We start from the raw sequence: 26,080 nt of genomic DNA, 5'->3' as shown, positions 1-26,080 counted from the left end.
GGTACATCCATCACCTCGATTTGGTATTTGATTTACCAGATATTACTGATTTACTGTATATAACTAGTGTGTATCCGGCGTGCGCCTGGATTGGGCAACAGCTACTCAACTTTGAGAGCGGGCATGCGTTCGAGCTCGAGGACCAACCTCAGCAATTCGGCGACTACCAGTAGGCAAGGGAGTATGCGCACCACCAACCCATAGGTTATTTTCTCCGCGCAATGGCTACTGAGTACCCATGACCCAAGGAGGATTCCCAGTACTTATTATATAGCCCACCCAAAATGACAGCCAGCAGTCCCAACTTTTCCTCTTTGCTGTTCCTTTAGCGGGCGCCGTCGTGGGTTGCAACTCGCAACGTACGCCACGGGCCCTTGTGCACCAAGTATCAGTATCCGTACGGGTGGGATAGTTGGTCACAAACCCACATCCCCCCTCTTGTTTAGCCATACTTTCCCAATTTCGATATAGGTCCGTGATATGGAGTTCATTGCGGAGAACTAGACAGAGCCAACAAACGCCACGTGCACGCCATGCAGCGAAACTGTCGGCATGGCGTCCAGCAATATTGCCCTTGTAAGCTAGTGCAAGTAGAAGCTACTGGTAAGTATTCAGCGCTCTCCAAACAGTTGGGTCTGGACTACTTATGCGCCGGTTAGACTAGCAGTCTTCCACGCAGGGATTCTCTGTGCCTGATTTGATGTGGATGCTCTCTGCCGTCGTACTACTCAGTACGTGCATCAGACCGGTTCTACGTCGATTTCCATCGACTTCCAGCGGGCGTTTTCTCGTTTATAAAACGAGGTGCTGCGACAAGGCAAAACTGTGCCGAGGACGCTTTCTCATATGCATACGGAGTACGGATAAACGAGCTAAATATCTCGACGTCGAGCACTCTCTGTTCCAAGGCGCATATCAACGAGCCCACTAATCCACTAATTCCGCGCAAAGCAATAAATAGCAGCCTTGTGCCAGGGGGCCGGTCGGCTCAGTGGAGTTGTTCCGTCGCCGGCCGAGTTCTCGGTGACAGGCCAGAAGCCCGTGTGTACGGAGTACAGTACCTCGATTGAGATTGAATCAGACCGACAGGGCGCAACTGCTGGCCCGCAATAGGGACATGGGGCCCTGTATTTAGCATCCGTGTCTAATAGTAAAAGTGACTGGCGGCGGGTTGCGCTGTCAAAAATTTACGAAATCAGGCACTCCCTGGCTAGTTGCATTGTGGGGAAGAACACTCAAAATTAGATGACGATGGTCAAATATCCATCGATTCAAATCACACTGACTCGCATCCGACCCCATACAAATCGCGATGTGTGCTCTAAAATGAGATATGTGTACTTAGTATTGTTGAATGCAAGTTGCTGTTAGAGGGGGGTTTTCAGAGTGAGAAAGCCCAGCGTCGGGTAGCGCGCGGCAGTCTTATAATACAACAGTCAGTTTCGGACGGCGCTTTCCTGTCCAACTTCCACTTTTATATCAAGAACTCGAGGCTACTGATAAGTAGGGACTCCAACAGCTACAAAAGGGGCCGCGCTGGTTTGTCCATTGTCTAGGATGCTCCCGGAAGAGTCTCCTGGAATTTACGATGACAGAATGAATTGAGTGGGTGGCTTTATCATTCTATACTTTTCCAAACCGCTGGGTCTGTCTTGTACAAGTCAATCTCTTACGGTTCAGACACAACGCGACTGACCACATGTCTCGCCACATGGCCTCGGAGATTTTGAACAGTTCCCAACTCGGTGTGCCCAAGCATAATGAGCGGGGATGAAGGCGTGTCCTCGGGAAGAAGCCTACTTCCAACCTCATTGACCAAGGAGGTCATGTTACCTTGCACACCCGGAAGGCCTGATTGAGATGACTGACATTTCAGCAGCTGGTTGGTGGTCCTGCGCGCGGCCGGTGCAGCATGTCATCTAGGTTTTGAGAAGACTCCGGAGTATGCAAAGAGCTCGGAAGTAAGAATATCTGAAGAGGAGGCAGACTAAGCAGATCATTTGCATTCTCTCTCTCCTCCTCCTCGTGGTTTCTCAGCACCCACTCTAACCGCCCTCGAGACGCACCCCTCGGCAACTGCTATCTCTACCAGTACTGGAAGTTACCCCAGGATCTCCGAATGTAGTAAAAGAGAGAGAGACATATGCCTCGACGAGACATGCATCATGCAAGGAGAGCAAAAACAGTCGCTCACTTGCCGAGCCCTGGGCATGAGTCCCCTGTAAGTAGTTGCTGAGTACAACTCGAGGCAGGTGGAGACTTTCATCAATGTAAAACCGCCCGTTACATCCACGCCCTTGGCCTTTGCCTCTTCAACAGAAACATGTTTCAGTCCGTGCGGAATAAGACAGCTAGAAATGTGGGAAAAAGCACTCAACACCATCTCGAGGTCGCGAAAATACGATTGGTAGGAGGGGGCCGCTAGGACGGAAAGAAATGGCCGCAGGAAAAAAAAAAGCAGAAAAATCAGATAAATCGCCAGATTTCATTAAATATGCGAGAAGGTGTTCAAAAGGGCCTTGTCTGGTGGCAGGGGCAGAGGGCGCTCCACCTGCTGGCGCAAGCCACAGCTATCATCAAATACCAGAATGCGTATAGTCTCGGAGGGCTGAAGTGAACCGCGCCGCGCACGAGAAAATATATGAAAAAAAATGGCTTCTCCAATCCACCCATTACGGCCGAGTACACTACTAGAGCCACGGCGTATCCGCAGTTTCTCAATAGCTGTAATAGTATTGAAGAAGACTCGACCATGCCCGTCAATCTTTTACTCAGTAGGTTATCTACACATGAAATGAATTTGTCTGTGGGCCATTTTGACACGACTTCTAATACATTTGTTGCGTGGATTATCGTGGTCACCCGAGCTGAACTTGACTCATGAGTGCTCGCTGCCTGGTCACGGCGTAAGCTGTCCCCGGCTTTCAGGAGCTCAATCATTCTCGGAAAACGTCGTAATAATCATTCTCAAGTTTTGATAGCATGGTTTGCTTGTCAATGCCATCATCAAGTAGTCGCTTTCGAGCTATCAGCTTGCAGCAGCATAGTCAGCTGTAGAGATACATGGTAAAAGTACTGAGTATGACTTCGATAAGCGATATAGAGGGCTACGATCGCCACCACACTCACATTTTCTGCATGGACCCCGTGCAAAGCCTTCAACGCAAGGCGGAAACAATGCTCCGGGAACTACATATCGGCTGCCTGTTTGAATGCCAATATACATTCCGTGAAGCTTCAGCTGCTATAGTCAGTGCTCAAGAGTCCATAGTATGTGTGATTAAGGCCATCCTAGGTGACTCTGGGTTCCCTCGACCCCAGAACAGAGGCACATTAGAAAGAATACCCAACAAGTATACGCTCAGGCACGCACCATACATGTGGTCATTATTAGGGGGGATGCGCAAATACAGATTCTCGTCCTAGTTGGGGACAGAGGGGCTCAAGAGGAGCTCATCAGGACAGGCGTTATGGGCCATAGTTGCTAGCTTGCTGTTCCATGTACTGAAGGGGATTGATCAAAACCCCAATGAACAAAGTTGCGGATCCATACTTGATGAACCGCCCCATCGGAAAGTGCTGAGAGAGTTGCAGTTGCAGTACTATCGACCATATCGCCCTCAATGCACGGAAGAGGCACATTAGGAGTGGTGAGAGCTCGATGGCCCTAGGTCAATGGCCGCTGCATTTGCATACGCAGACGCCAGACGGCTGATTGATTGACAATTTTAGGCAAGGCGGAAATGTGTCAATCAGTTATAGCATCATTCAATTCCAAGAGGCCTGTCGCATGTCTATCAATGCCTACTGAATCGTGTAGCAGTTGCAGAATGACACTCAGTTGGCAGGCTCGGTTCCAAGCCCCCCCGGTCCCAGGCTCGATGCGCGGAGCCCGTCCGGGGCGCAGGCTGCCCTGTGCTCGCTTCTGCAGTGACATCCAAGACATCCTAGAATTCCCCGGTCTCGCAAGCTATTATTATTTCAAAGGCCATCCATGTTCCCTCCCGCTGGTCCGAGAGCCTCCCAGTCGCCTGCTCTGTCTCAAATCTCTCAGGCACACCGCAGCTACTGATGCTCAGTAAATGCATGCATGCGTTTTTGTACCCCCCCAGCCCCCCACTATCACAACTTCCATCGCTCAAGATGCTCTTGTCAGGGGTTGGCGAATAACATGGGACTGGGCCGGGGGGGAGGGGTGTGGCAACGAGTCAGTGGGGATGCCGAGGCAAGCTGCATTGATTGGCAAAATGAAGATCACTGACATCTTTATTATACAACAATGACAAATTCTTTTGCTGAAGAGAATGTGCACTCTGTGGCTACTGTTGCTCTTGCTTTCGCAGATTAATACTCGGAGGTGCGAGAAGATGTGTCCCAAAGAGTTTCTCGATGTACTTGTCTGAAGCCGCAACGAGTGTGGGGGCGATGGACGGCTCGACCCGTACCTGCATCAAATCTAAAAAAGTATTTCGAATGTGCTGTACTGTCAATACAGTTTTCTTTGCGTAGTTCTAGTCCCGCAGAAGCCGTGATTAATGTCATGCAGCGCCACGAGGTGACTCACGGGTAATGCGTCCCGCACTTTGGTGGAAAACAACTTTATAGTTGAGCGCGGCAGCCTTAGGTTGTTTCAGGCCCGTAGTGATATCTGATCCTCATCCACTGCGATATTTATGCTCAATTGAGTTTTGTTCGCTTAGTGTCCGAATACGCGCATTCTTCTGATGCATCACGGCCGTGAGTACGTATTACTGTAGCCATTTGTAGATATGAGATGTTGAGCAGAACTAGTGAAGGCAAGTATGGATTCTGAACCTCGGTCCAAGCGAAGTGCTTGCTGGAACAAAAGACAATCGTCGTCAAGTGAATGCAATGTGCTAAGAAAGGTCATACTGGGTCAACGACGGGCAAAAGACGCATGATCGATGCTTGATATACATTCTTATGTATGGATACACAGACTGGAAAGAAGCTGATAATCAATCTCGATACGGGCATTGTTACTATCTGTCAATCCAAATTTGACTTATCAGGAGCATATCTGATCCGAATATTACTACGCAATGCTAGCTCTAGGGTAAGCTGCATCCGCAGAAGCGATGGGATGCCTTTTTGTCACTCACGATCCGAGTCACAAAATAGTAGGGCCTTATGCTCAATTTCCCATGTTGCTTTGCCGAAATATATCTAAGTTGGTATTGAATATGCGCTATCTGGCGGCAGTCAGTGAAGAGCTACCTGTGTGTGTGAATACAGTCAAATGCTGGACGTCACACCCGCAACGATTTTGTTGCCCCACCGTGAAAGGACTGCATCACACTGCAAGGCTTTTCCTATGGGCAACATCTCCGGTTCGGGATCTACATTCACAGTTTGCGTCAGTTGTATGAGCTTCCTTTTACGCTTGTGCTTTCGATCCATCAATACAAACTCATACTGAGATTGTCGCGCGCGCAGAGTCAAGCACGTGCGGCACCACCTCAAAGCCCTCAAGTTGGACATCTCACCACGATCATGGCAACGCCGTTGGTACCAGCAGCCCAAATCGTGCGCGACTCACGCCTGCCGTCACCGTCCACAATCAAAGTCAAGAAATTGCACGCCACGATCAAAGGACCTCAGGATGCATGGGGCCGCCCAGACCGGCCGCAGCCCATCGCCATCTCGGCGGCCGTGTCCCTCGACGCCCCGTTCGGCGCATCCTCGGCCAACGATACCGTGGCCGCGGACACGGTTCACTACGGGCTTCTGAGCAAAGCCATCCTGTCGACACTCGCCGCGGCCACGTCCATCCGGAGCCTGCGACACCTGCTGGATACCATGTGGGCGGAGTTGACGGGCTTCGACTCGCGTGGGTGCGACATCAGCGTGGGTGCGGAGCAGGAGCAGCCGAGACAGCCGCCCTTTTTGCACTTTGCGCAACTGCGAGCGCTGGAGATGACACTGCATCTGCCAAAAGCCACGCTTCTCGGTGAAGGCGTCAGCCTGACGGCAGCTGGCGGCTTTGAGGCGGCGGCGGCGGCGGCGGCGGCTACTGATGGTGGTACGCTGGTGAAGTCGGCCATGCGCCAGAGCGCAGTCTCGCTCAAGATCCATGATCTTCGGGTGCCAACCCTCATCGGCGTGAATAGCAATGAGAGGCTGGCTAAGCAGGTTGTGATTGCGAGCGTGGAAATCGATAGACTGGAGGACGATTTGGATGTCTACGCCGAGCTGGAGCAGACTGTAGTTCAGGTAAACCCTTTTCAATCGAACTATAGAGTCGGCTTCTCGGTCCTTCATCTAACTGTTCCTAGGTCATGTCCGACTCTTCATATGAGACGCTGGAAGCGCTGGGAACGCAAATGACAGTAGTCATCGCTGCGCACCTTCACAGAAAGCACACACCGCCCCGTGACGGTGCAGGATGGATTATCAACATTTCGCTGGAAAAGCCGATTGCGGTGCCTCTCGCGGATGCTGCCTGTGTGGAAATGAGTACAAACACGGCCAACGTACCAAATTAAAGGCGCAGTCTTATGAAATGAAATGGGTATTGATGCATCTATAAAGAAAGGTTTTGGTCTCTGGAGACACACTGAATGTAATCTAGAAAAGGACATACTGTAGATGAGCTATAAGACGGAAAATCCAAGACTCAAAGCCTGTCCTGGATATGAGAAGAAAGTATAGAAAAGAAAAAAAAAGAGTCTCGCTGTCTAACGTCTTTTTCATGTCACATGAAATACAATACAAATGAATTAAAAAAAAAGAAACTGCCCCTGGGAGAGCACATGCACACGATCCTACGGAAAAAAGAAAAGCAACAAGGCAACACTTGGTTTCCAAAATCGATCTCTCGGGCTACACAGTGATTTTGTTGCACTGAGGGATGTCGCCGTTGGTCACTTTGCGAATGAAGTCGGGGTCAGGGTCGAAGAGCATGACGTGAAAGTGCTCGACGGCATGGATGGACTTGAGAGCGGCCCAATTCTTGAACCACATGACCTGCTGGGGTCAGCACATCAACAACACACACGCGCGCACACGCAGATATAAAGACACAGGTGAAGCATGTAAAAAAGACTTTGCGAGTTGGGCAGTATGCACGATGAGGGGGAAGAATGGGAAAGCAGCAGTAGCAGCAGCAGCAGCAGCAAGTAGGACACTTACATGACCCTGGGGCATCTTGGAGCGAAACGTTTTGGTGACGTAGTCTTCAATCTCGGCGCGGGCCTTGTCGGTGAGGTCGCCGGTGGCCGGGTCGGCGACGAGCTCAAACTTTGTCCAGACGACGAGGTGGATGATGCGCGAGTCGAGGCCGTAGGGCCAGTCGTTGTAGAGGACCTTGTAGTCGGCGGGGTTCTGGAAGGGGGCGGCGCCGCTGGGGCGGACGGGCGCCGGCCCGGCCCAGCGCAGGCGCTCGGCGAGGACGAAGGCGGCGACGGAGCCGTGACGCCGGGCCGTCTGGTGGACAAACTTCTTGTAGCGGCGCAGCTGCGAGGGCACGCGCTGGAAGCGCTCGAGGCGGTTGCTGGTGACGATGCGCGCCACCTCGGCCCAGGGCAGGATCTCGTAGGCCGAGTCGGGCGTCGACACGCCCATCAGGTCCTTGGGGTTGAGGCCCCGCAGGAACTCGGGGCACTCGGCGGTGCGCTCCCGCTCGGGGACGTTGACGTGCCAAAAGGGAACGACGTCGAGGGAGCCCATGGTTTTGTTTGTTTGGTGGTGGTGGTGGTGGTGGAAGGAATGCGCAATCTCTTTCTGGCCCTTTGTTTCTCGTGGCTGATATCAACCCGGATAAAAAGAAGGGCGGTTCACTGGCGGATATCTCGACAATGGGTGGGCAGTCTTATATTGTCGCAACAAGCTCCGGGCCTGAAAGCGAGGACGGCGGAGAGGCCGGGCGTGGCGGTATTGCCTATTTCGTACACGGCCCCAACGGGTCTCGGTGGGGGGTCTCGGCGCAAGTGCAGTGAGATATCAGTGAAGCGATCAAGTCCGTTGTGGGAAGAAAGGAAAGAAGAAAAGAATCCGTCAGACTAATTTGAACGGCTTGTAAATTGGTGAAGGAGAAAGAAAGATACAAAAAGAAAAATGAGACAAAAAAAGAAAGAAAGAAGAAGAAGAATCAGACATGACTGGGGAAACGGGAGCCAGACCCATCTTATCCAGTACGCAGGTCCACGATGCAAAAGCGGAATGCTTACTGGTCAGGCGGGGCGACGGCGCTCAATACATCGAACTGTTTGTGGTGACAGAGCGAGTTTGTAATGGTGTAATGCGGCGACGGGTTGAGTCATGGACGGGCCACTGGTGTCTCCCAAGCGGCGGGCGCGCTCACTCTACGTGGTAGCCAACAAAAAAAAAAGTCTGCTTCTAGTGAGGCGGCCAGCCGTCCGGGCGCCCGCCGTGTGTGGCATATGGCCCGGGGGACAGGGCCGGGGCGGATGCAACGTTGTGGCCAGGCTGGGGAGGCTCTGTCTGGTATGGATGGACGGATGGATGGCATGGAGACTCTGGGGTGGGGGAGGGCGGACGTGGTGCGAGACGGATAGCGAGACCGATTGGACACCGGGTTGATAGTCAGCCGACGGACTGACATTATCTTCAAAAGCACGGAGACGAGGAACAGAGGCAAATAGGTGAAAAAAAAAAAAAGACACGTCTCAACGGCCCGTTGGCTGTCAACAAGCGCTTGATCACCGTCGTCGGGTCCGTTCCGAACGCCGAACGGGCGGCTGAAGAGACCGGGGAAAACGGAGTACAATGTGAGGCGCCTCAAGGGAGCGGGAACCCTTTGGGCTTGGTCCACGTACTGGTAGACATCTCAGAAGATACAATGGGCCTCATCATTAGTCAAAAGGGTAATGCAGAACCAGCCTCGCGCGTGGTCCTTGCTTTGCAATGGCACGAGAATTTTGCCAGATTGTCCGCGGAGAGCGACGAGAAAAAACAAAAGTGAGCGTCATGTGTGTGTCTTCTATTTTTTTTTTGCTTATATAGGACATTGACCAACAGTCAACCGCTCAAAGGAGCAGCTCATTTACCCTGTATTGAGTCTGGCCAGTAGCAAGAAAAAGAAAACCCCCGGGCCGTCATCACGGAAGCTCCGTCGGGCTGGGGTTTATTAAGAGCTTACCTGTTGACGCTACCTAGCGTCATCGAAGCAAACCCAAAGAAAAAAAAAGGAACGAAAACTGATGTGTGTGCCTCTGCGGTAACGGGCATGCTCGGGCCTGGGAACCGGGCGCATTCATTCCACTGATGAGATGGGCGGCCAATGGTGGCCCCACGTGAAAGGCAGGCAAGGAGCCGACTCGCTAGGGGAGCTCGGGGGGAGTGGGTTTGGTGGTTGAGAAAGACAAGAGGGAAATGCGTGCCTTTTTTTTGCTCTTTGGCCGGGTAAATCAATCAGTGGCTGCATAGTGACGTCGCCGTGATGCCGCCAGCCCAGCAAGGTTGGTATGGTATTTCAAACCCCCTTCCTAAATATCTTTGTCAGAAAAGGGACGCTCATGAGACAAGACGAAGATGGCAAGATGAGGACAAAACAACAAAAACAACAAAAGCAGCAATACTAGTAACAGCACAATCTCGCGGCTGCACAATAGCAGCCCGTCTTATCGGCGGCGCCATGATGAGCAGCTGGGGCCTGGACACCAGATCTATAATTAGCGGCTCAGAGAAGAAACGACCTTGTTGGGCTGGAGGAGTGGCAAATTGACGGACGCAAGCCTTGCGTAGACTATGGAAAGAGAGGGACGGCGCAGTTTTTGCTTGGATTTATTTTTAGGTTTATTTTTATTGATTTTTATTGGTTTTACATGGCAATGGCCGATGAGGCCAAGTGACGGAAAATTAGTGGCTGAGGGCTGGCTAGCTGGATGACCCAACGTTGAGCAATCGCCGATGAAGAGTGACGAGAGCAGATGGCGCAAGAGAAGCACAAGGTGTTTGACAGCTCGTCTCGTGTTATTGATATAAGTACCGAGTACGGATTCGTCATTTAGAGGATCAAATGCCTTGGTAAGTACGGAGTACCAAGTAAGTAGATCCTTGTGCGAGACTGATTGACTCGGTAGTTGGTGCGGCGGTACCTGGATATCGCACGAGTACGGACATTTACAGCGCATCTAGTGCTTTGCTGCAGCGGGGCAGGTGTAAAATTTTGGCGCTACTGGAATGAGCAGACAAGCAGCAAGAAAGTTAGTTGAACGGCTAAAACGATTTTGCGTGAGGTGTTTTTATTTTGTTGAAGCATGTATAAAGTGATAATATACGGATACTCCGTATAATACCGAATATCATACACATCATACTCGCCGGCAGGAAAAAAAAAGATATTTCCTGGCCTTCCTTGTTTCTGCAAGCTTTGCTGCAAGCCACACCCATGCATGGCCTTGAACTACTGGTAGCCTGTAGGTAGGTAGCTTGCTTAGCTGGCGCTCTGTTTCTTAGCGGGGGCTTGCTTTGATTGGCCGCGGTTTGCGGATCGTACTGGTAAAGAAGAGACGGATTTTCTGTTGGGGCCTAAATGTGTATGTGCTGAGGGAATTGATCAGGCCAGACAACAAAAGAACCGAAAGAAAAAAATCTAGAGAAATGGAGAGAGAGGAAGACGTTACCCAACTGGACAACAAAGTAGGCAGTGCTGGGCCAATGCGCGTGCAGATGGAACAGGCATGGGCATGGGGATGGGGTTATGAGAGTTGTAATTAGAATTCTGGACTATTATTTGCAAAAAAAAAAGGTAATCTGCAAATTGCCATGCCCTGGGCCATTCACCAGGGGGAGGGGGGGCTGATGCTGGCGCGAATGGTTGACAAGACAGGCTGAGAAAGGGGCAGCTGGCCCAGCAAAGAGGCGAGCTGAGCCCAAGGTCTAGATGAAGAGATGCGAAGAGAAAGGAAGAAAGAGAGAGAGCTTCAGCTCCCCTCATAATAAGCAATGATAGTTGTGATATAGTTGACACCGCACGCCATCGGCACCACCAAGACCACCGCCGCCCCTCCTCTCTCCGTCGCCCTCTCCCTGTCACCCAGTAGCTCTTTTCCCCTTCCCGTCCTCTGGCCACAAGAAACATCTTTGTTTCAATATCCTCATCTCCAAAAATACGACAGGAACTCGTCGCAACCCGGAAAAAAAAACAGGAACCAGGGCCACGCTGCCATCTCATTTGCTGCCAACAGGGGAAAGCTCCAACCACCCCGCTGCCCTCATCGAAATCAGCCCCGCCTTTTGCTCGCCGCGCCCCTTTCGCTTCTCACTCTTCTCTCTCTCTGACCTGCTCTATTTTCTCGCCTTGTCTCTCCGCCATTAACTTAATACAACCTCGTCCATTGTCTCTCGTCCTCCTTTTCCTTCTTCTCTCTCTTCTTCTTCTTCTTCTTCTTCTCTCCATCGAATCGCCCCCGGACCTCGCTCCTCGACACGAATCGATCCCCGCTTCACCCTGTCGTACTATCAACGCTTCTCCATCATGGCGGAAGCTATCAAGAGTGCTCTCCCCTCTCACCTCCGTCCTGCCGCCGCCGCCAAGGACGAGGACAACAATGGCTTCGAGAAGCGCCACCACGGCAAGACTCGCAGTCACATGGTACGATTGACCTACCTTCCCCCCCATTGTCCCCCTCGCCCGTCGTCAGGCGAAGCTCTCCCATGCTCCCTGTCACTGCGCCTCCCCTCTCGTCTGGTCGTGTCGTCACCACTGTGCTACGTACAACACGGCACGATTCGAGGGCGTCTCGCGACTGGCAAGGGCCTGTCCCCTTTCTTATACACGTTGAGCATTCTCATTTACCCTGATACACCTCGTACTACACATCTCGCATCATCAACTGTTCTGCGAGACTACCTCGCCAGTCAAGCTCTGCTCTGGCAGTGAGTGACAGGCTATGGTATTCCCTGGGGTCGCACCTTTTTGAAATGGAGGACAGCTCTCCATTTCCTCGTGCAGAGCAAGCTGCGCCACCATTGCAACCTACATCTGTTGCAGCCTCCATGCTCCCATGCTCCCATGCTCCCTTTAACCCCTCCATACGCCATCGCGCTCGTTGATAAACATGGAACCCCAAATAACCAAGCTCTGTCAGGCCTTTGAGAACACCTCCACCAATGTTGCTGCTGCCCAGATGCGCAATGCTCTCACAAACCTCGCCGAGACGGTCGAAGACCCCAAGCAGAAGAAGGTATGATGCCACGCACGACTAGACCTAGCAGCTTCCTCTTTGTGCTGACCCGCTGCAGCTCTTCGAGACCGAGATGGACAACTTCTTCGCTCTCTTCCGCCGCTACTTGAACGACAAGGCCAAGGGAAACGCCGTGTAAGCAACGCCTTTCCGCTTCCCCAAACCCTCCGATGATGAGTCTGACAGTATCCAGTGACTGGGACCGTATCCGCCCCCCTGCTGCCGGCCAGGTCGTCGACTACGAGGACCTCGCCAACTCCGAGTCGGTCCAGTTCCTCAGCAAGCTTGCTGTCCTGAAACTCAACGGTGGTCTCGGCACCTCCATGGGTTGTGTCGGCCCCAAGTCTGTCATTGAGGTCCGTGACGGCATGTCCTTCCTCGACCTCTCTGTCCGTCAGATCGAGTACCTCAACCGCACATACGACGTCAACGTCCCCTTCCTCCTCATGAACTCGTTCAACACAAACGATGATACCGCTGCCATTATCAAAAAATACGAGGGCCACAATGTCGACATTCTCACCTTCAACCAATCGCGCTACCCCAGAATCTACAAGGACTCGCAGCTTCCCGTGCCTAGCGACTACAACTCGTCCATCAGCGAGTGGTACCCCCCCGGCCACGGTGACGTGTTCGAGTCCCTCTACAACTCTGGCATTCTCGACAAGCTTCTCGAGCGTGGCATCGAGATCATCTTCCTCTCCAACGTGGACAACCTGGGTGCCGTCGTCGACCTGCGCATCCTCCAGCACATGATGGAGACCAAGGCCGAGTACATTATGGAACTTACCAACAAGACCAAGGCCGACGTCAAGGGTGGCACCATTATCGACTACGACGGCTCCGTTCGCCTGCTCGAAATCGCCCAGGTTCCCAAGGAGCACGTCAACGACTTCAAGTCGATCAAGAAGTTCAAGTACTTCAACACCAACAACATCTGGCTCAACCTCCGCGCCATCAAGCGCGTTGTCGAGAATGACGAGCTCGAGATGGAGATTATCCCCAACGCCAAGACCATCCCTGGCGACAAGAAGGGCGAGTCTGACATTTCCATTATGCAACTCGAGACTGCTGTGGGTGCCGCCATTCGCCACTTCAACAACGCCCATGGCGTCAATGTTCCCCGTCGCCGATTCCTTCCCGTCAAGACATGCTCGGACCTCATGCTGGTCAAGTCCGACCTCTACACTCTCAAGCACGGCCAGCTGCAGATGAGCGCCAACCGTTTTGGTGATGCCCCTCTGATCAAGCTCGGCAGTGACTTCAAGAAGGTTTCCGATTTCCAGAAGCACATTCCTTCTATTCCCAAGGTTCTTGAGCTGGATCACCTCACCATTACTGGCGCTGTGAACCTGGGCCGTGGCGTTACCCTCAAGGGCACTGTTATTATTGTTGCCACTGAGGGAAGCACCATTGATATCCCTCCCGGCTCCATCCTTGAGAACGTTGTGGTGCAGGGCTCGCTTCGCCTGCTCGAGCATTAAACGCTGTCTTGTTGTTTTATCGCAAGGCAGTGCAAAAAAAGTCATGGAGTATACCTCAGTAGCATATAAGTATTGGGAACTGGGGCTCTGCACACGCGCTGTTGAGGCTTCGGGCTAGCCGAAAAAGAAGTTTCATGTTTTCACATGAAAAAATTGCTTGTGGCAAGGTTAGACAAGGTGAAGAAGGCTTGTCATCATCTAGTGATGCTGAGGAGACGTTTTTTTTCCTCATAAGCCGGGTTGATTTGCGAGCCGAGGAACTCGGGCACAGTACTGTATTTATTTAATATGTCCATAGGATGAAGAGGCACGCCAATTTTTTTTCGTTGAACCCGACCAAATTTTGCCATTTGACTTGTGTGTGTATCGACGGATATGCGCCGCTTCTTTTCATTGTCGGCGTGTGTATTGGACAGCAGATGGTCGGACACACGGAAACAGCTTTATAGTTCTCTGAAACACGTGGAATCGGTCGGCTTGACGGCTCGGGAGAGCTGAGACGGCTTCTTGGCATTGTTTTGCCGCGCCCGCCAGGAACATGGAACGAGTCACCACCCTCGACAACCATAAAGAAACAACAACCTCTCCCCCCTTTCCACCTCTGTCCGCCCGTACCAGTACGCCCAAAGTTTCATCCTGCTGGCTCAGGCACTCCGACCAGAACGTGTTGCGGTCGATGCATGCGCGTCTGCTGTCGCCGCATTGATTCTAGGCTCGGTTCCCTTGTTGCTACCAGATTAGACCTTGTCCACTTTACAAGTACACATGTGCACATGTACTCTGTACTTACACATAAACACATTAATGTATAAACATGTTATATTACTATTAATATACAGTAGTGAAACATGGTTCCTACCAGTACGAGCACGGACAGTGTGCTCGCGATCCCACAACTTGACAGACGACACGATTACTACAAGCATATGGGCTGGGAGCATTCGGTAGCATTGAATGACATGGCGGGTGGCTCAAATATCTTGGGATCGATGATCGATGCCATTCTTGAAGTTTGTGAGTATGAGAGGAGAAGGACAAGGACAAGGACAAGGAGAAGAAAATTTGTTCATATTGGGTTGGCACGGTACTGGTAATCAACGATGGGATGTGTTGAAAAGCAAGTTGTGGAGGGTGGTGATCCGCAGACTACTGAGTATTTTGTTCAAAGATGGGCCGCGCTACGCGTTTCTGATCGAGCAAAGCAGATTGTTAAACTACTTAGGGAGGGACTGCCAAGACTTGATCCTCTCGCATCCCATAGTCGCCCATGTTGCCCAGAAATGCTCGTTAATACAAAGCACATGGTTTACTTGGTTCATCAAGGAAGTACTCCGTACTTGCATGATTAAGCTCGCGGGGTGAGTGGATGTTGGCTGTAGCAGTCACCAAGTACTTTGTACTTAGTAGCTTGCGCTTGGAAAGTCGAGTTGAAAGGCATAAGTTAATGCCCAACTGATTGTTGAGTAGCAGTGAACCAGTAGCCCGGCTGAAGGGTACGACAAAAAGAGTCATGACCGAAACATGGCCGAAACGAGATGCAGTCAAGAAGGAGAGTGCGGATTCAAGCTCGTATCGCGGTTGTAAGTTGCCCTTGCCATTCCCCTCCCTCCAAAACGATGGATGATACTAACTTAATAGTAATAAAACCTTATTAGTAGCTTCATGCTAGTTAGCGCGTGTGTGGAGTGATTCGCCGGCAGAACAATGAGCGTGTCTGGCAGGGGCTGCCCACCCATCATCACATCCTGGCCATTTAGCTCTTGGTGTGCGATGATGGTTTGGCTGGATGAAGGTTGCCATTTTTTCTCGCGCCACTGGCGACGATCTCGCGGGGTTACTGGCGGGTAGCTACTGGTAGCTTGTTTTTTGTTTCTTCTTCTTTTGGCCAGCAAATCTTTTCCCCGTTTCTTTCTTCCATTTCGTCTTCGTGCTGTTCAGAGTTTGCGATGCCGCATTACCACCCTTTCCCCCATTCACTGCGAAGAAACAAAATTGCATGACACATCATGACTTGGCGAGGCCCGCAGCATTGCGTCGCTCTGCCCACCAGGGCTACTGAAGAGGAAAGCTGCTGGTGGAGTGAATGCCTGGAAGTTGACTCTGTTTCTTGGCTGAACAAGCTTTCATTAAAGAAGCAAAAAAAGAAAAAAAAATGAGAGGTTCATTTACTTAGTCGTTGCTCCTAACGCGCGTAGTTCAACTTTCATGTCCCTGGCGCAGCCGTTTTCTACAGCGGCTGCTTCAGACTAGGGGGGCGTTGTTAGTAAAGATGAAAGTAGAAGAGAAGAGTGGAAAAAAAGAAAAAAAAAAAGCCAACAAACGAAACAAGCCATCTATGACATCCCTCTCAAGCGAGACAGAGCAGAGCGGGACGGTGTTTACTTTGCGGTTGGCAAATGAGTGAGATGAAGTGGGTGCCATTTGAGGTGGCAGATGGTCAGATGGAAATCTGTAAGTAATCTGTACTGGTACTCCGTAATCTGTACAAATTATCAGTACGGGCTGTACTCATGCGGCGGGGGCTCTTGGGCCGTATAATCAGTATCTCGTACTCGAGTACCAGTACATGGTTGAACGGAACGGACAGTGAATGGCTCGACCAAGATGACCGAGTTCCAGCACCGCAGCTCCTGTCTAGGGAGGGAGCTAAGTTGGTACTTGATTATCGGTAGTTAGATGAACAGATGGGTAGGCAGCTAGTCATGCGAATTAGTTTCATGGGTGCCGAGTCGAAACGTAGCTGGGATTGTAATGAAAAGGCATAGGGATGCAAGCATGGGCAGTTTCTCGGCATCGCTGCTCCCCGTTTTTTGTTTTTAAACTTCCCATGGGAGGCGAGTCAAGAAGGAGAAATCAAAATAAAGAGGCGGCCTGCCACTCACGCCCCAGGAGCCCGTTTGCTGTTTACTAATACCTCTATTCCCCCCTTCCTCCAGCTGCTCTAGCTTTTGGCGTTTCTATTTAGTTTCTGCTTTCCACCCTCGCTCTCTTCACTTTCTTCTTCTTCTTCTTCGTCTTCGTCTTCCCTTCTCACACTCGTATTAATTCTTTTCAATACCGTTATCCCGTTTTTGCTCTCCTGTAAGTTGGCTCCCATTGCCTGACACTGGGTACCCTACCTACCGACCGTCATCTGCAAACGCCGGTTCAGCATCGAGGCTCGCCAACTAGAAAGCGCAGCCACTCGTTCCCAGGTGGTTGTCCATGTACGGCAGCTTTTTCGGCTTCAGTTTTTCGTTCTGAACCGATCGTCACCCATGCATCTATTGTGCGGGCAGGTTGCAACGGGCAACGTGATTCATGTGCTGCTCCTCGGGCGATGCACCCGTGTCGCCTGGTGATGCTGGGTCTGCTGCCAGGCAAACACCTTTGATACAGACTGACTGGTGCCTCGCTCCCTCCGAGCCATCTACCGAGACACGGACGTCGTTTGGCAGAAAAACAACCTTGTCTAACAATTGTCTTTTCAGGTCTCCGTTGAAATCATTGCTCGTTCTATCCCGCCACAATGAAGTTCACTGCTGCTACCATTGCCGCCGTCATGGCCACTGGCGCGCTTGCCAAGCCTCGCTTCACCAACAACATGATAAACCCCGAGGAAGGCAAGCCTTTTACCCTCATGTTTGATGGCTGCACGGGTGGCTGCACCATCATTCTGCAAAGCGGCCCCAATTCGCTGGAACTTTCGGATATCCGCACCCTGACCAGTATGTTGCCATCCGGACCAGGCAGTTGTTGCGCAAGCGACGATTCTGGTTTCTGTACCTTTATGCTAACAAACGATGTAGCGGATGCCAACGGCGGCTCTTTCGACGTTACCCTTAGCGACCTCGGCTCGGGTGCCTACAATTTCAGAATTTCCAACAATGTCGACGGCTCGGAGCCCAATTACAGCGCAACCTTCTCCTACATAGGCACTGGGGCGACCCCCGAATTCCCTAGCCGCCAGTCGCTTTCTCCTAGTTCGTCGAGCGGCTCTGCTACGGATTTGACCCCGACTAGTTCGCCTGATGAAGCGTCCACTACGAGAGTGGGCGCTCCTTCCTCCACCGACTCTACCAGCTCTACCAGCTCTACCAGCGTTCCTGACTCTGACAAATCCGACAACTTGGACAATTCTGGCAGCTCTGGCAACTCTAGCGACTCTTCCAACTCTGACCGCCCCTCTAGCTCCCGCCCCTCCGCACTCCGTACGTGTCTCTCAATTATATCCGTGTCTGTTTTTCTTCAGCTACTAATTGCCAACTCTGTATACAGAAACAGAGACCGACAGTGCTACTACACCCACGGCGACGCACAATGTTGGCTCTGTGGCTGGTTTCTCCCCCCTCGGACTCTTGAGTGCTGCCGCTGCCGCCCTTTTCTTGTAGATTAGCAGGGCATACAGTGCAAGCTAGACGACAGAGTTGACTGGCTGCAAGTCGACAATCCTCTACTTTGGCTGCGTGAAATGTTGACTTTTGTCTCTGTCAATCAAGCACAGTCCTGTATAGACTGGCAGTAAGCGGAGGCGGAGGCGATACTTATGCATTTTGTATTCTTCATTTTTAGCTTGGAGCAAGGGTCACTTTACACTCATCTCCTAACTCTTTAATCGAAATTGTATGATATTCGCGCCCTGCAATTCGCACTCTGCTACCAGTACTCGCTCGGTGTTTGCAAGGTATAGGGTCAAGTAATCAATTCTATACCCTCTGCCTATGGCTACATGGGCCGTGGCCGATGATTCATTCACTACTTGCTTGATGGAACTGTCTGACGGACATGGTTGAAAACGCTCTGCTCAAGCCGGAGGAGCTCGACATTGGGGATCTCGATCCGACTCAATCAAGAGCCGGAATCTACACAGTCCTCCGCCGCAATCTGTCGCGGGTAATTCTCTTGACCCGGCTTGGCCTTGAGTATCTCGTCAGCCCAGGCGCCGATCTTGAGGTGATCCGTCGGGTGGCTCTCGGGCTTCTGGGCTGGCTGCTTGGGCGCTGGGGTCTTGTTGTCGGGCATGACGGCGGCGGCAAAGAGTATCTCCGGTCTTGTTTGTGGAGCTGATGATGATGATGAGGCTTGGAAGAAGCAGCGCGTAGAGGCTGGTCGTGTTGTTATTGTTGTTGTTGGTGAATGTTGCTGCCGTCGTTTCCTTTGTAGCAAGTATCTGTGTTGGCGACGCGGAGCTGCCTCGTTATTTAAGGGCCGTCTGGTGCGGCAACGGCAGAAGCAGCATGAGCATGAGCATGAGGAATGGTGGGACTGTGTGACTTTCATGGGAGACGGAGGCGGTGGAAGGAAGCAATCTCGTCAGAGATACGTGGAAGCATGTCGTCGTGCAAGTCGGACGAGTGTGTTTTGTGTGGACAGATGAGAGCAGGTAGGTAGGCTGGGCAGGCGGCAGGAAAAGTATAACAAGGTGCACAGGATACAAACACAGGACAATTGAATCAATCAAGAAGAAATGTAAATTTGAAAGTTGGGGTTGTATTTTTATCTATATAGTTCCTGTCGAGCCTCGTTAAGATGTGACGGGAAGTGTAAGTAGCCATGCCATTGATATGGAAACTCGCAAGTAACTCGGAGTCTTTGCGATGCCGTATTGGGCATATGCCGGCCGGATGGGATGGGTCTGTCGGCAATGGCAAAGTAGGCCTCGTCGACAGCCTCGTGGCCTGCTTCCCCCCCTTGAGTGCTTGAATCAGGCTCGGGTTTCCTTGGTGGTGTGGCAGGGCGAGTACCGGGGGGCGTACAGACGCCAACACTACAAATCACAACCGGGCTTTTTTGCTTTCCTCGAGCCGGACCGGGGAGTGACTCACTGACACAGATTAAATATCTCAAGTTGAAGCGGCTGTTTTATTCACAGAAAAAAAAAAAGACTGAGGCGTGAAGAAACCTGAAAAGCCGGTGTATGCGTGTAAGTGTGTGTGCGCGTGTATGTAGAGTGTGGCTGTGTCAGACGTCACCGGCTGCGCGTCACCAGTTGCTGCTCTTGATTGACTACTCTGCCTCTTGGCGCAGGAAAAATGGTGACAATAGGAATCATCAGATGAGCAAGAAGAGAAACAGGGTCAAGAAAAAAAAATCTGCACCCCATGCTGTCAAACGCTCATAATCAGTCCCGCCGCCACCTTTGCATCACGACGGCAGAAAAGCGGACGCGCGGCGCGCGCGTACAGGGCTGAAGGTCCAAGTCATCTGAAACAGGTGCTATTTTTTTTTACAAGTCTGACAGCCTTACCACACGGCCTGCGCCTCTGCTGGCGCCGGCGCCGCGTAGGGCCATTTGCGGCCGCGAAAGGAGGTAGCCCGATCCCGTCGAGGGCCGGTCGCCGAGCGCCGAGCGTTGGACATGGAAGAACGGGGCTTAAGAAGATGCTCAATGAAAAATGACGTATGCCAATCCTACATTCAAAGATTCTCCTTGCGGATTCCAAACGTCATTCAAGTTCATACATCTCTTTTCACGCTCATGCCATGCCACTATCCGTCACTCTCTTCCAGATCTGCCGAGTAACTGGAAACCATACCACGGCGGGTTCTCTCAGAGGGCGGCGGCGATCAGGGAGTTTGGAGGGCGTACATGTACCGTAGTTGAATTTGAAAGCTAAAAGATAAATACAAGCGGAGGCGGCTTTCATCGCCTCTGTCTTCCTCGTTGTGTTCCTGTTCTGCGGACCTAGAGGTGACTTTTTCACAGCGTCGGAGCTGCCGCTGTTTCTCTCCTCATCTCTACTTAGCTGGAGCATCCGAGCTTAATCTCATAAACTAGTCCAAGTCGACCAAGCTTTAGATATTGTTAAGGCCGTCTTGTCTGTCTTGCCCTCATATCTGATTCATTGAGCGTCGCCAGATCGTGCCACAGTCTAGCGACTTTTACTCGATGAACGGCTCGGCTCAGAACTTTTTTTTTTCGCACAAGAATAGCTCTGGCAGTGTCTGTTTTTTAACCACCCACAGAGATATCCTCATGGACTATGGCGTCAACTCTCCGTTCAAGTTGCCATCATTGTATAATCCAATGAAGTTCAATAGTCTTTGGACCACTTGACAAGAGGCGCTGCGTGGTACATGTGCAAAAATCAAGTGGCCCGCTACTTTAGCTCCTGGTCTTCCGAAGCATCCGTAATCAGCAGGAAGAAGCTCTTGAAGCTCGTGACGACCTCTCGCAGATAGCTCAGGTTGAGTTGGTTGAGGCAGGCCGGCGACCGGTTCATGACGCGGGGCTGCTGCGGCCGGGGAGACAGGAACAGGCCCTGGCCGAGGCTGGTCAGCGAGTCGAGCAGGGCGTTGGCCTGCCGCACCAGGTTGACGACCAGCATGCGCTTGAACAGCATGTCGTCCGTGAGGGAGACCTTGTACGCGCCGACGCCGAGCCTGATGGTGCCGTCCACGCTCGCGTTGGCAATGTGGTTGAAGCACGACGCCGTCTGCTGGAAGACGGTGAGGACGCTGACGAGGTCGACGGGGCCCACCTCGCACTGCGCGCAGCCCACGATGGCCTGGCAGCTGCGGATGACGTCCTCCGTCACGCTGAGGACCTCGTCCAGGCGCGGCTTGGGCTTCTCCTGCATGATGCTCTCCAGCCGGGGCACGTGCGCGATCAGGTTCACGCGGCAAGGGCACGTCATCCACGGCGTCTGGCTCGGCAGCTCGAGGCATGCCCCGACAGGCCGTGCCAGGGGACTCGGGCCGCTCCGGCCCGAGTCCGATGCCGGGTTGAGCTGCTCAGGCGACGGGGAAGGGTGGGCGATTTGGGACTGACTCGGGCCGTCCAATTCGCCAGTCTGCAGCAGACATGTCCTTGTCAGCATCATCGTTGGAAAAACGCACGTTTTTACACTTTGGTTCTCGCAAGCGAGACACCGTACGTACATCAAAGGTGGCGTCTGGAAAGACCCAGTTGAACTCTTCGAGGCCGTGGTTGCTGGCGGCCTCGCCCCAATCCATCATGTCCGCGGCCGCCGCCGTCGTCGCCGCGCTGCCCGCGAGCGACGACGGGTCCGACTCAACGAGCGGGTTGCTGTCCACGACGGTCGGGTCAGGCGAGCCGCCAGAGAGCGGCGGCAATGCCCTTCCCGGCGAGTCTTGGCTGGTGCTGCTCGGCGGTGTCGCGATGGGGCCGGCGGCGGCGGCGGCGGGAGGGGGGGGCCGGAACGGATACCGGCACCGGATGCCGCGGTTGTGGCAGCGGGCGCAGTCCGGCTGGCCGGCGTCGCACTTGACCTTGGCCAGGCGACACGATTCGCAGGCCGTCACGGGCTTGCGGACCAGCGGCTTCGCGGCGGCGCGCGTCTCGGCCGACTGCCAGTCCAGGACAAGGGTGCCCGGGATGCGGCCCCTGCGGCACCGGCCGGAGGCGTTGGGTTCCGACATGGGAAAATTCACTTTTCGGCGCAGTAAAAGAAAAAAAGAAAAAAAAAGAAACAAAAAAGAAAAGGCTTCTGTCGAAATTGGGGCTTTAACGTCTCGACGGGATCACCATTACGCAACTTCATACGGGCGTCGCAGACTCTACCATTTCGGACTTTCGCGGATTCGCTCGATAGCGGAGTTTACCCCCTCCTTCTTTCTATTCTCGACGATTGCTTCTTCGAAGAAACTGGACGGATTATTATATACAAGTGCTTCGGGCTCGCAAGGCTCGCACCTTGCGGTCGGGAGTCGCTGGCACGCCATCTCTGAGGCTGTGGCGACATGGCGATTTGCCATGTACCGACGGAACGGGCCCCCGCTCCCGGTGGGGGGTCCTTGTCGTGCCTCGATTCCTTGCCTGTACTGATAATAGGTTTTCTTGCAGCGCCCTTCCATTGGCTTTTTTTTCTTTTTTTTTTCTTCTTTTTTTCGGCTGCGGCCAGAAGCCTGCAGTGCTGACTGATGATGGTAAACGCCGACCAGGCGAGCGTTCTTTCGAGGAGTCTAGAGTGTTAAAGGCTCGACACTTTTCTCTATTCTTGCGAGTCTTCCATTTCTGAGCTTGCTTTGTATATGAAACCACACGTGGGGTTCGGTGATTGGAAAAATGGCAACTGTGGACAGAGTTATGGGACCTCACAGCCTGGTCATGCCAGTAAGTAATACAACAACGCACGTTGAGGTTCGGTACAGACGCAGCAAGGCCGCCCCCAATTCATATCGATGATATCTCGGTTCATCACCATGCTAATCACCCCGTGTATCAACTATGCATTCCATAGCAGTAGATGCGCTTGCCGCGCGCTGCCAAGCCCAGCTCGTGTAAACCGAGTGAGGCCAAGAGATCACTCTATATCGCGTGGGGGACAAGTAGCCCGGGATTAATTCCGGCAGCTCTTCTACTCATCAGCGAATGTTTAGATGAAGCACGTCTTCTCGGGTGGCCGATCACTAGATGTCACACAAATGATGGCCCCTGGCGTGCCCACTAAACAGCCTTGTTTTTAGTTTTCCCGCTGCTTGCCGCGTTGCCCACCCGCGCCACCTCTTTGCTAATATGCTGAGCAGAAAACGGCACCTTGACTAGCTCCTCCGAGGATGGATCGCTGTTCATGAGCCAGTTACTCAGTCAGGAGCTTGAGCTGAGGCGGCATATTTTACAGGAACAGTCATACTAACGGTCTGTGCCTGCTGCTCATGAACCCTAGCTGGAGCCCTGCACAATGGGGAGAGTACACGAGTAGTAAAGGCCGTGGTTAATATCGGGTTTCCGTGTTGTCGGATCCCGTGATGTAACTTATACATGATAATCTTCCTAGCGTTGCTTGTAAAACGTGCATCTAGAATGCCGGCATAATCATGATTGCATACTCTGTTCCGGGATCCGCACCACTGCATGCTGTGACATCTCGAGTGCCACAGTCTGCCATGGCAGCGAGCAAATTTTAACTCTCGCGGACGATACCAGAAGGAGAAAGAAGCGGCACCGGTGGCAAAGATGATTATGAATGAGTATTGCGAATCCCGTCTTTGCTGCTGTCCCACATGGCGGGTGGAAGAGGAGTATCAGAAGCCAGAAGTTGACCTTGTCAAGATTTGTGGCCCATCTGGATTGCTTGGAGAATGGCAATGGTGTGATCGATTAGATTCCCGAGAGACAAAACGAATTCCAGCAGGACACAGCTCGTATTGATATGTGGGGTGGAGGCTACTTTCAGCTCAAGCCTTGCGGACGCTCATCATCTGGCAAAGAGCAAAGCGAGTACGGCATCTTGCCCGAAACTGAGCCCTGTAGTGTAGGAAAAGCTCTACATACCCGCCCGCCCTGCTGTTGCTTCAGTATTGAGACTTTTCTGAACTTAGGCCTGAATGGAGATTTTTCTTTCTCTTGCTATCCCCAGAGAACTTGACCTCTGGTATTGATAAAACCCACGCTTCGCAAAACCATTTAAGGAAGTAGACGTCAAATACACCACCGGTGTTCATTCGGCCGCTTGTAAATTGGGCGGTCCACTATGCCGATACAGTCAAGGTGAGCAAATGTCAAGACAAATATTTCTTATCAATTAAAGACTCTTCGAGACTGAATTTCTCCTGGTTGAATACGTGCCATGGAGTGTGCACACATACCCCTAATCAAACTCGATAGAGAAGCGCTCCCGCCAAGCCTCTCCATATCTGCAAAAGAGCAGCTGCAGGCCGCATAATGCGAGACTAATAAAGGCCAGCATAGAGTTTCCCCAACCTAGACCAAGCCGGTCGTACAACGGGATGCCGGCTAGTGGTAGGAGTGCACCGGCAATGCTGCGCAAGACGCTGCTGGCCGCGATGGCGCTGGCCGCATATTTGGTGTACGCGTCAATCATGTAAACTTGGATCGGAATCTGTAGAAAGCAGCGTCAGCCGATATCTCTCGTCACTGAACAAGACGGTATGCTTACAAAGGTAAACATGACGCCGAACCCGACAAATGCAGTTGCGATGATGGGTACAGAACTGTGAACCTCTTTCTCTGCCGTCCATCCATAGATGAAAAAGCCAATGGGTATAGCGATAGAGCCATATATCAGACTCTCGAGGCGATATCTGATTGCCAGAATTAGCAATTACCGGGACTTGGACGGAAAGGAGCAATTACTCTGGCTTCTCTTTTCCATGTTTCTTTGTTAGTCTCACGTAAGTGCGATCGCTGACAACACTGGCTATGGTGAGAGAGATCAACATGCCACCTGCAAGTCCCAGGTAGGCCAGGCCGAGATTTCCGGGGCTGTAATGATACTGTCCCTCAAAGACGAAAGAAAATGTCGAAAATAGAAGGTATGTAAAACCATAGACGACTGCGATATAGAATGAGAGGCCTGTCACCAGAGGACAGAAACACAGCATCTTTAGTGGGCGAACAATCGCACGGCGCATCAGAGTCGAAACGGCCACTTGGCGCTGTCCTTTGGCATACAGAGCTGGATTGCCGGTGGTCTTTCGAAGTCGCTTCGCTTTGCGCTCCAGCAGCACTGGCGCGTAGGTCTCCCGGGTGGTGACAGCGTTGAGGATTCCGAGAATTCCAGTCTGTCCAGGAAGAAGGGGACATGTCAGCAGAGGCCGTCTACTATTACAGTCGTTGCATTATCCACTCCACTCACAAAAATCATCAGCAGCCAGAATACCCACCGCCAGCCTGCTGCGGCCGCGAGATAACTGCCAGCAATAGGCCCAACCACCGGGCCAAAGAGGAAGCCCATGGAGAAGACTGACATTACAGCACCGCGCCTGTGGGTGGGCACGAGGTCTCCGATGGTGCCGCCGCCGTTGTTGATGGAGCAGGAAGCGGCGCAGCCCTGGAGGAATCTCAGAGCGACCAGGCCCCCCAGCGTTGGCGCGAGGGCGCAACCCAGAGAGAACGCACAGAACCCCAAGTTGGCAACGTTGTATATGTGACGGCGGCCATAGACCTCGGACATGGGTGCCAGGATGAGAGGGCCTACAGCGGTACCCATGAGCTGCGCGCCGACCGGTCAGCGCACTACTACGCCAGGACAAAACAACAAAATTCCGCGGAGTGAGGAGAGAGACCTACCTCGATGGTGACGACCAGCGTTCCAGCTAGCTGGTTGTCGGAGTGAAAATCTGCCAGGAGCTGAGGCACAGCTGGCGCAATGGCTGACGAAGCGAGTGATCTAGTAAGTGTGTGAGTTGGCATTCCGAACGTTTGGCTGGGAATTCAGGCCCCCAAAGCAACCTCGAGGTGGCTCACTCACGTCGAGAACACAATCGCCATGACGGTCCCAACAATCATGGCCCGCCTCCAAACCGGCCAGTTTCGAGGATTTTGAGGGTCATCTGGTCCATCCCAGTCCACCTCGTTTGGGTCGGGCAAAGCTTCGCTGTCTGTTACGGATGGCCCAGCCTCAACATCAACGTTGCATTTTTCGTCGTTGCCATTTTCGCGAGCACTTTTTCCTTCTACGGATGAAGCTTGTCGCTCCGTATCAGATGCATTCAGGCCATGCTGCGCATTCTTTTTGGTCA

At 52.4% G+C, this 26,080-nt stretch overlaps 7 protein-coding genes across 7 annotated transcripts; 3 read left to right on the top strand and 4 right to left on the bottom strand.

Moving 5' to 3' along the window:
- Positions 1-5,514: 5,514 nt before the first annotated feature.
- On the top strand, positions 5,515-6,506 carry V2A60_000174 (dihydroneopterin aldolase; the record flags this gene model as incomplete). Its single annotated transcript, XM_083251545.1, has 2 exons — positions 5,515-6,234; positions 6,297-6,506. The coding sequence occupies 2 exons, from the start codon at positions 5,515-5,517 to the stop codon at positions 6,504-6,506; spliced, it is 930 nt and encodes a 309-aa protein (XP_083107671.1).
- Positions 6,507-6,843: 337 nt separating this feature from the next.
- On the bottom strand, positions 6,844-7,689 carry V2A60_000173 (GIG1 family protein; the record flags this gene model as incomplete). The annotated part of the gene is made up of 2 exons (XM_083251544.1): positions 6,844-6,987; positions 7,153-7,689. The coding sequence occupies 2 exons, from the start codon at positions 7,687-7,689 to the stop codon at positions 6,844-6,846; spliced, it is 681 nt and encodes a 226-aa protein (XP_083107670.1).
- Positions 7,690-11,461: 3,772 nt separating this feature from the next.
- V2A60_000172 (UTP glucose-1-phosphate uridylyltransferase) lies at positions 11,462-13,654 on the top strand (the record flags this gene model as incomplete). Its single annotated transcript, XM_083251543.1, has 4 exons — positions 11,462-11,578; positions 12,075-12,170; positions 12,229-12,305; positions 12,364-13,654. The coding sequence occupies 4 exons, from the start codon at positions 11,462-11,464 to the stop codon at positions 13,652-13,654; spliced, it is 1,581 nt and encodes a 526-aa protein (XP_083107669.1).
- A 3,508-nt stretch (positions 13,655-17,162) lies between these two features.
- On the top strand, positions 17,163-18,024 carry V2A60_000171 (uncharacterized protein; the record flags this gene model as incomplete). Its single annotated transcript, XM_083251542.1, has 3 exons — positions 17,163-17,361; positions 17,443-17,844; positions 17,912-18,024. The coding sequence occupies 3 exons, from the start codon at positions 17,163-17,165 to the stop codon at positions 18,022-18,024; spliced, it is 714 nt and encodes a 237-aa protein (XP_083107668.1).
- Positions 18,025-18,481: 457 nt separating this feature from the next.
- V2A60_000170 (uncharacterized protein) lies at positions 18,482-18,655 on the bottom strand (the record flags this gene model as incomplete). Its single annotated transcript, XM_083251541.1, has 1 exon — positions 18,482-18,655. One exon carries the CDS (start codon positions 18,653-18,655, stop codon positions 18,482-18,484), a length of 174 nt encoding a protein of 57 aa, XP_083107667.1.
- A 2,078-nt stretch (positions 18,656-20,733) lies between these two features.
- Positions 20,734-22,015, bottom strand: V2A60_000169 (Zn(II)2Cys6 transcription factor domain-containing protein; the record flags this gene model as incomplete). The annotated part of the gene is made up of 2 exons (XM_083251540.1): positions 20,734-21,426; positions 21,515-22,015. 2 exons carry the CDS (start codon positions 22,013-22,015, stop codon positions 20,734-20,736), a joined length of 1,194 nt encoding a protein of 397 aa, XP_083107666.1.
- Positions 22,016-24,186: 2,171 nt separating this feature from the next.
- V2A60_000168 (uncharacterized protein) lies at positions 24,187-25,829 on the bottom strand (the record flags this gene model as incomplete). Its single annotated transcript, XM_083251539.1, has 6 exons — positions 24,187-24,438; positions 24,496-24,640; positions 25,011-25,120; positions 25,195-25,551; positions 25,629-25,728; positions 25,810-25,829. 6 exons carry the CDS (start codon positions 25,827-25,829, stop codon positions 24,187-24,189), a joined length of 984 nt encoding a protein of 327 aa, XP_083107665.1.
- Between the last annotated feature and the right edge of the window lie 251 nt (positions 25,830-26,080).

This window comes from Cordyceps javanica, chromosome 1, assembly GCF_051103115.1.
Source record: "Cordyceps javanica chromosome 1, complete sequence".
NCBI lineage: Eukaryota > Fungi > Ascomycota > Sordariomycetes > Hypocreales > Cordycipitaceae > Cordyceps > Cordyceps javanica.
The sequence above is the reverse complement of the archived record's forward strand: the minus strand, read 5'-3'. Positions and strand labels throughout refer to the sequence as shown.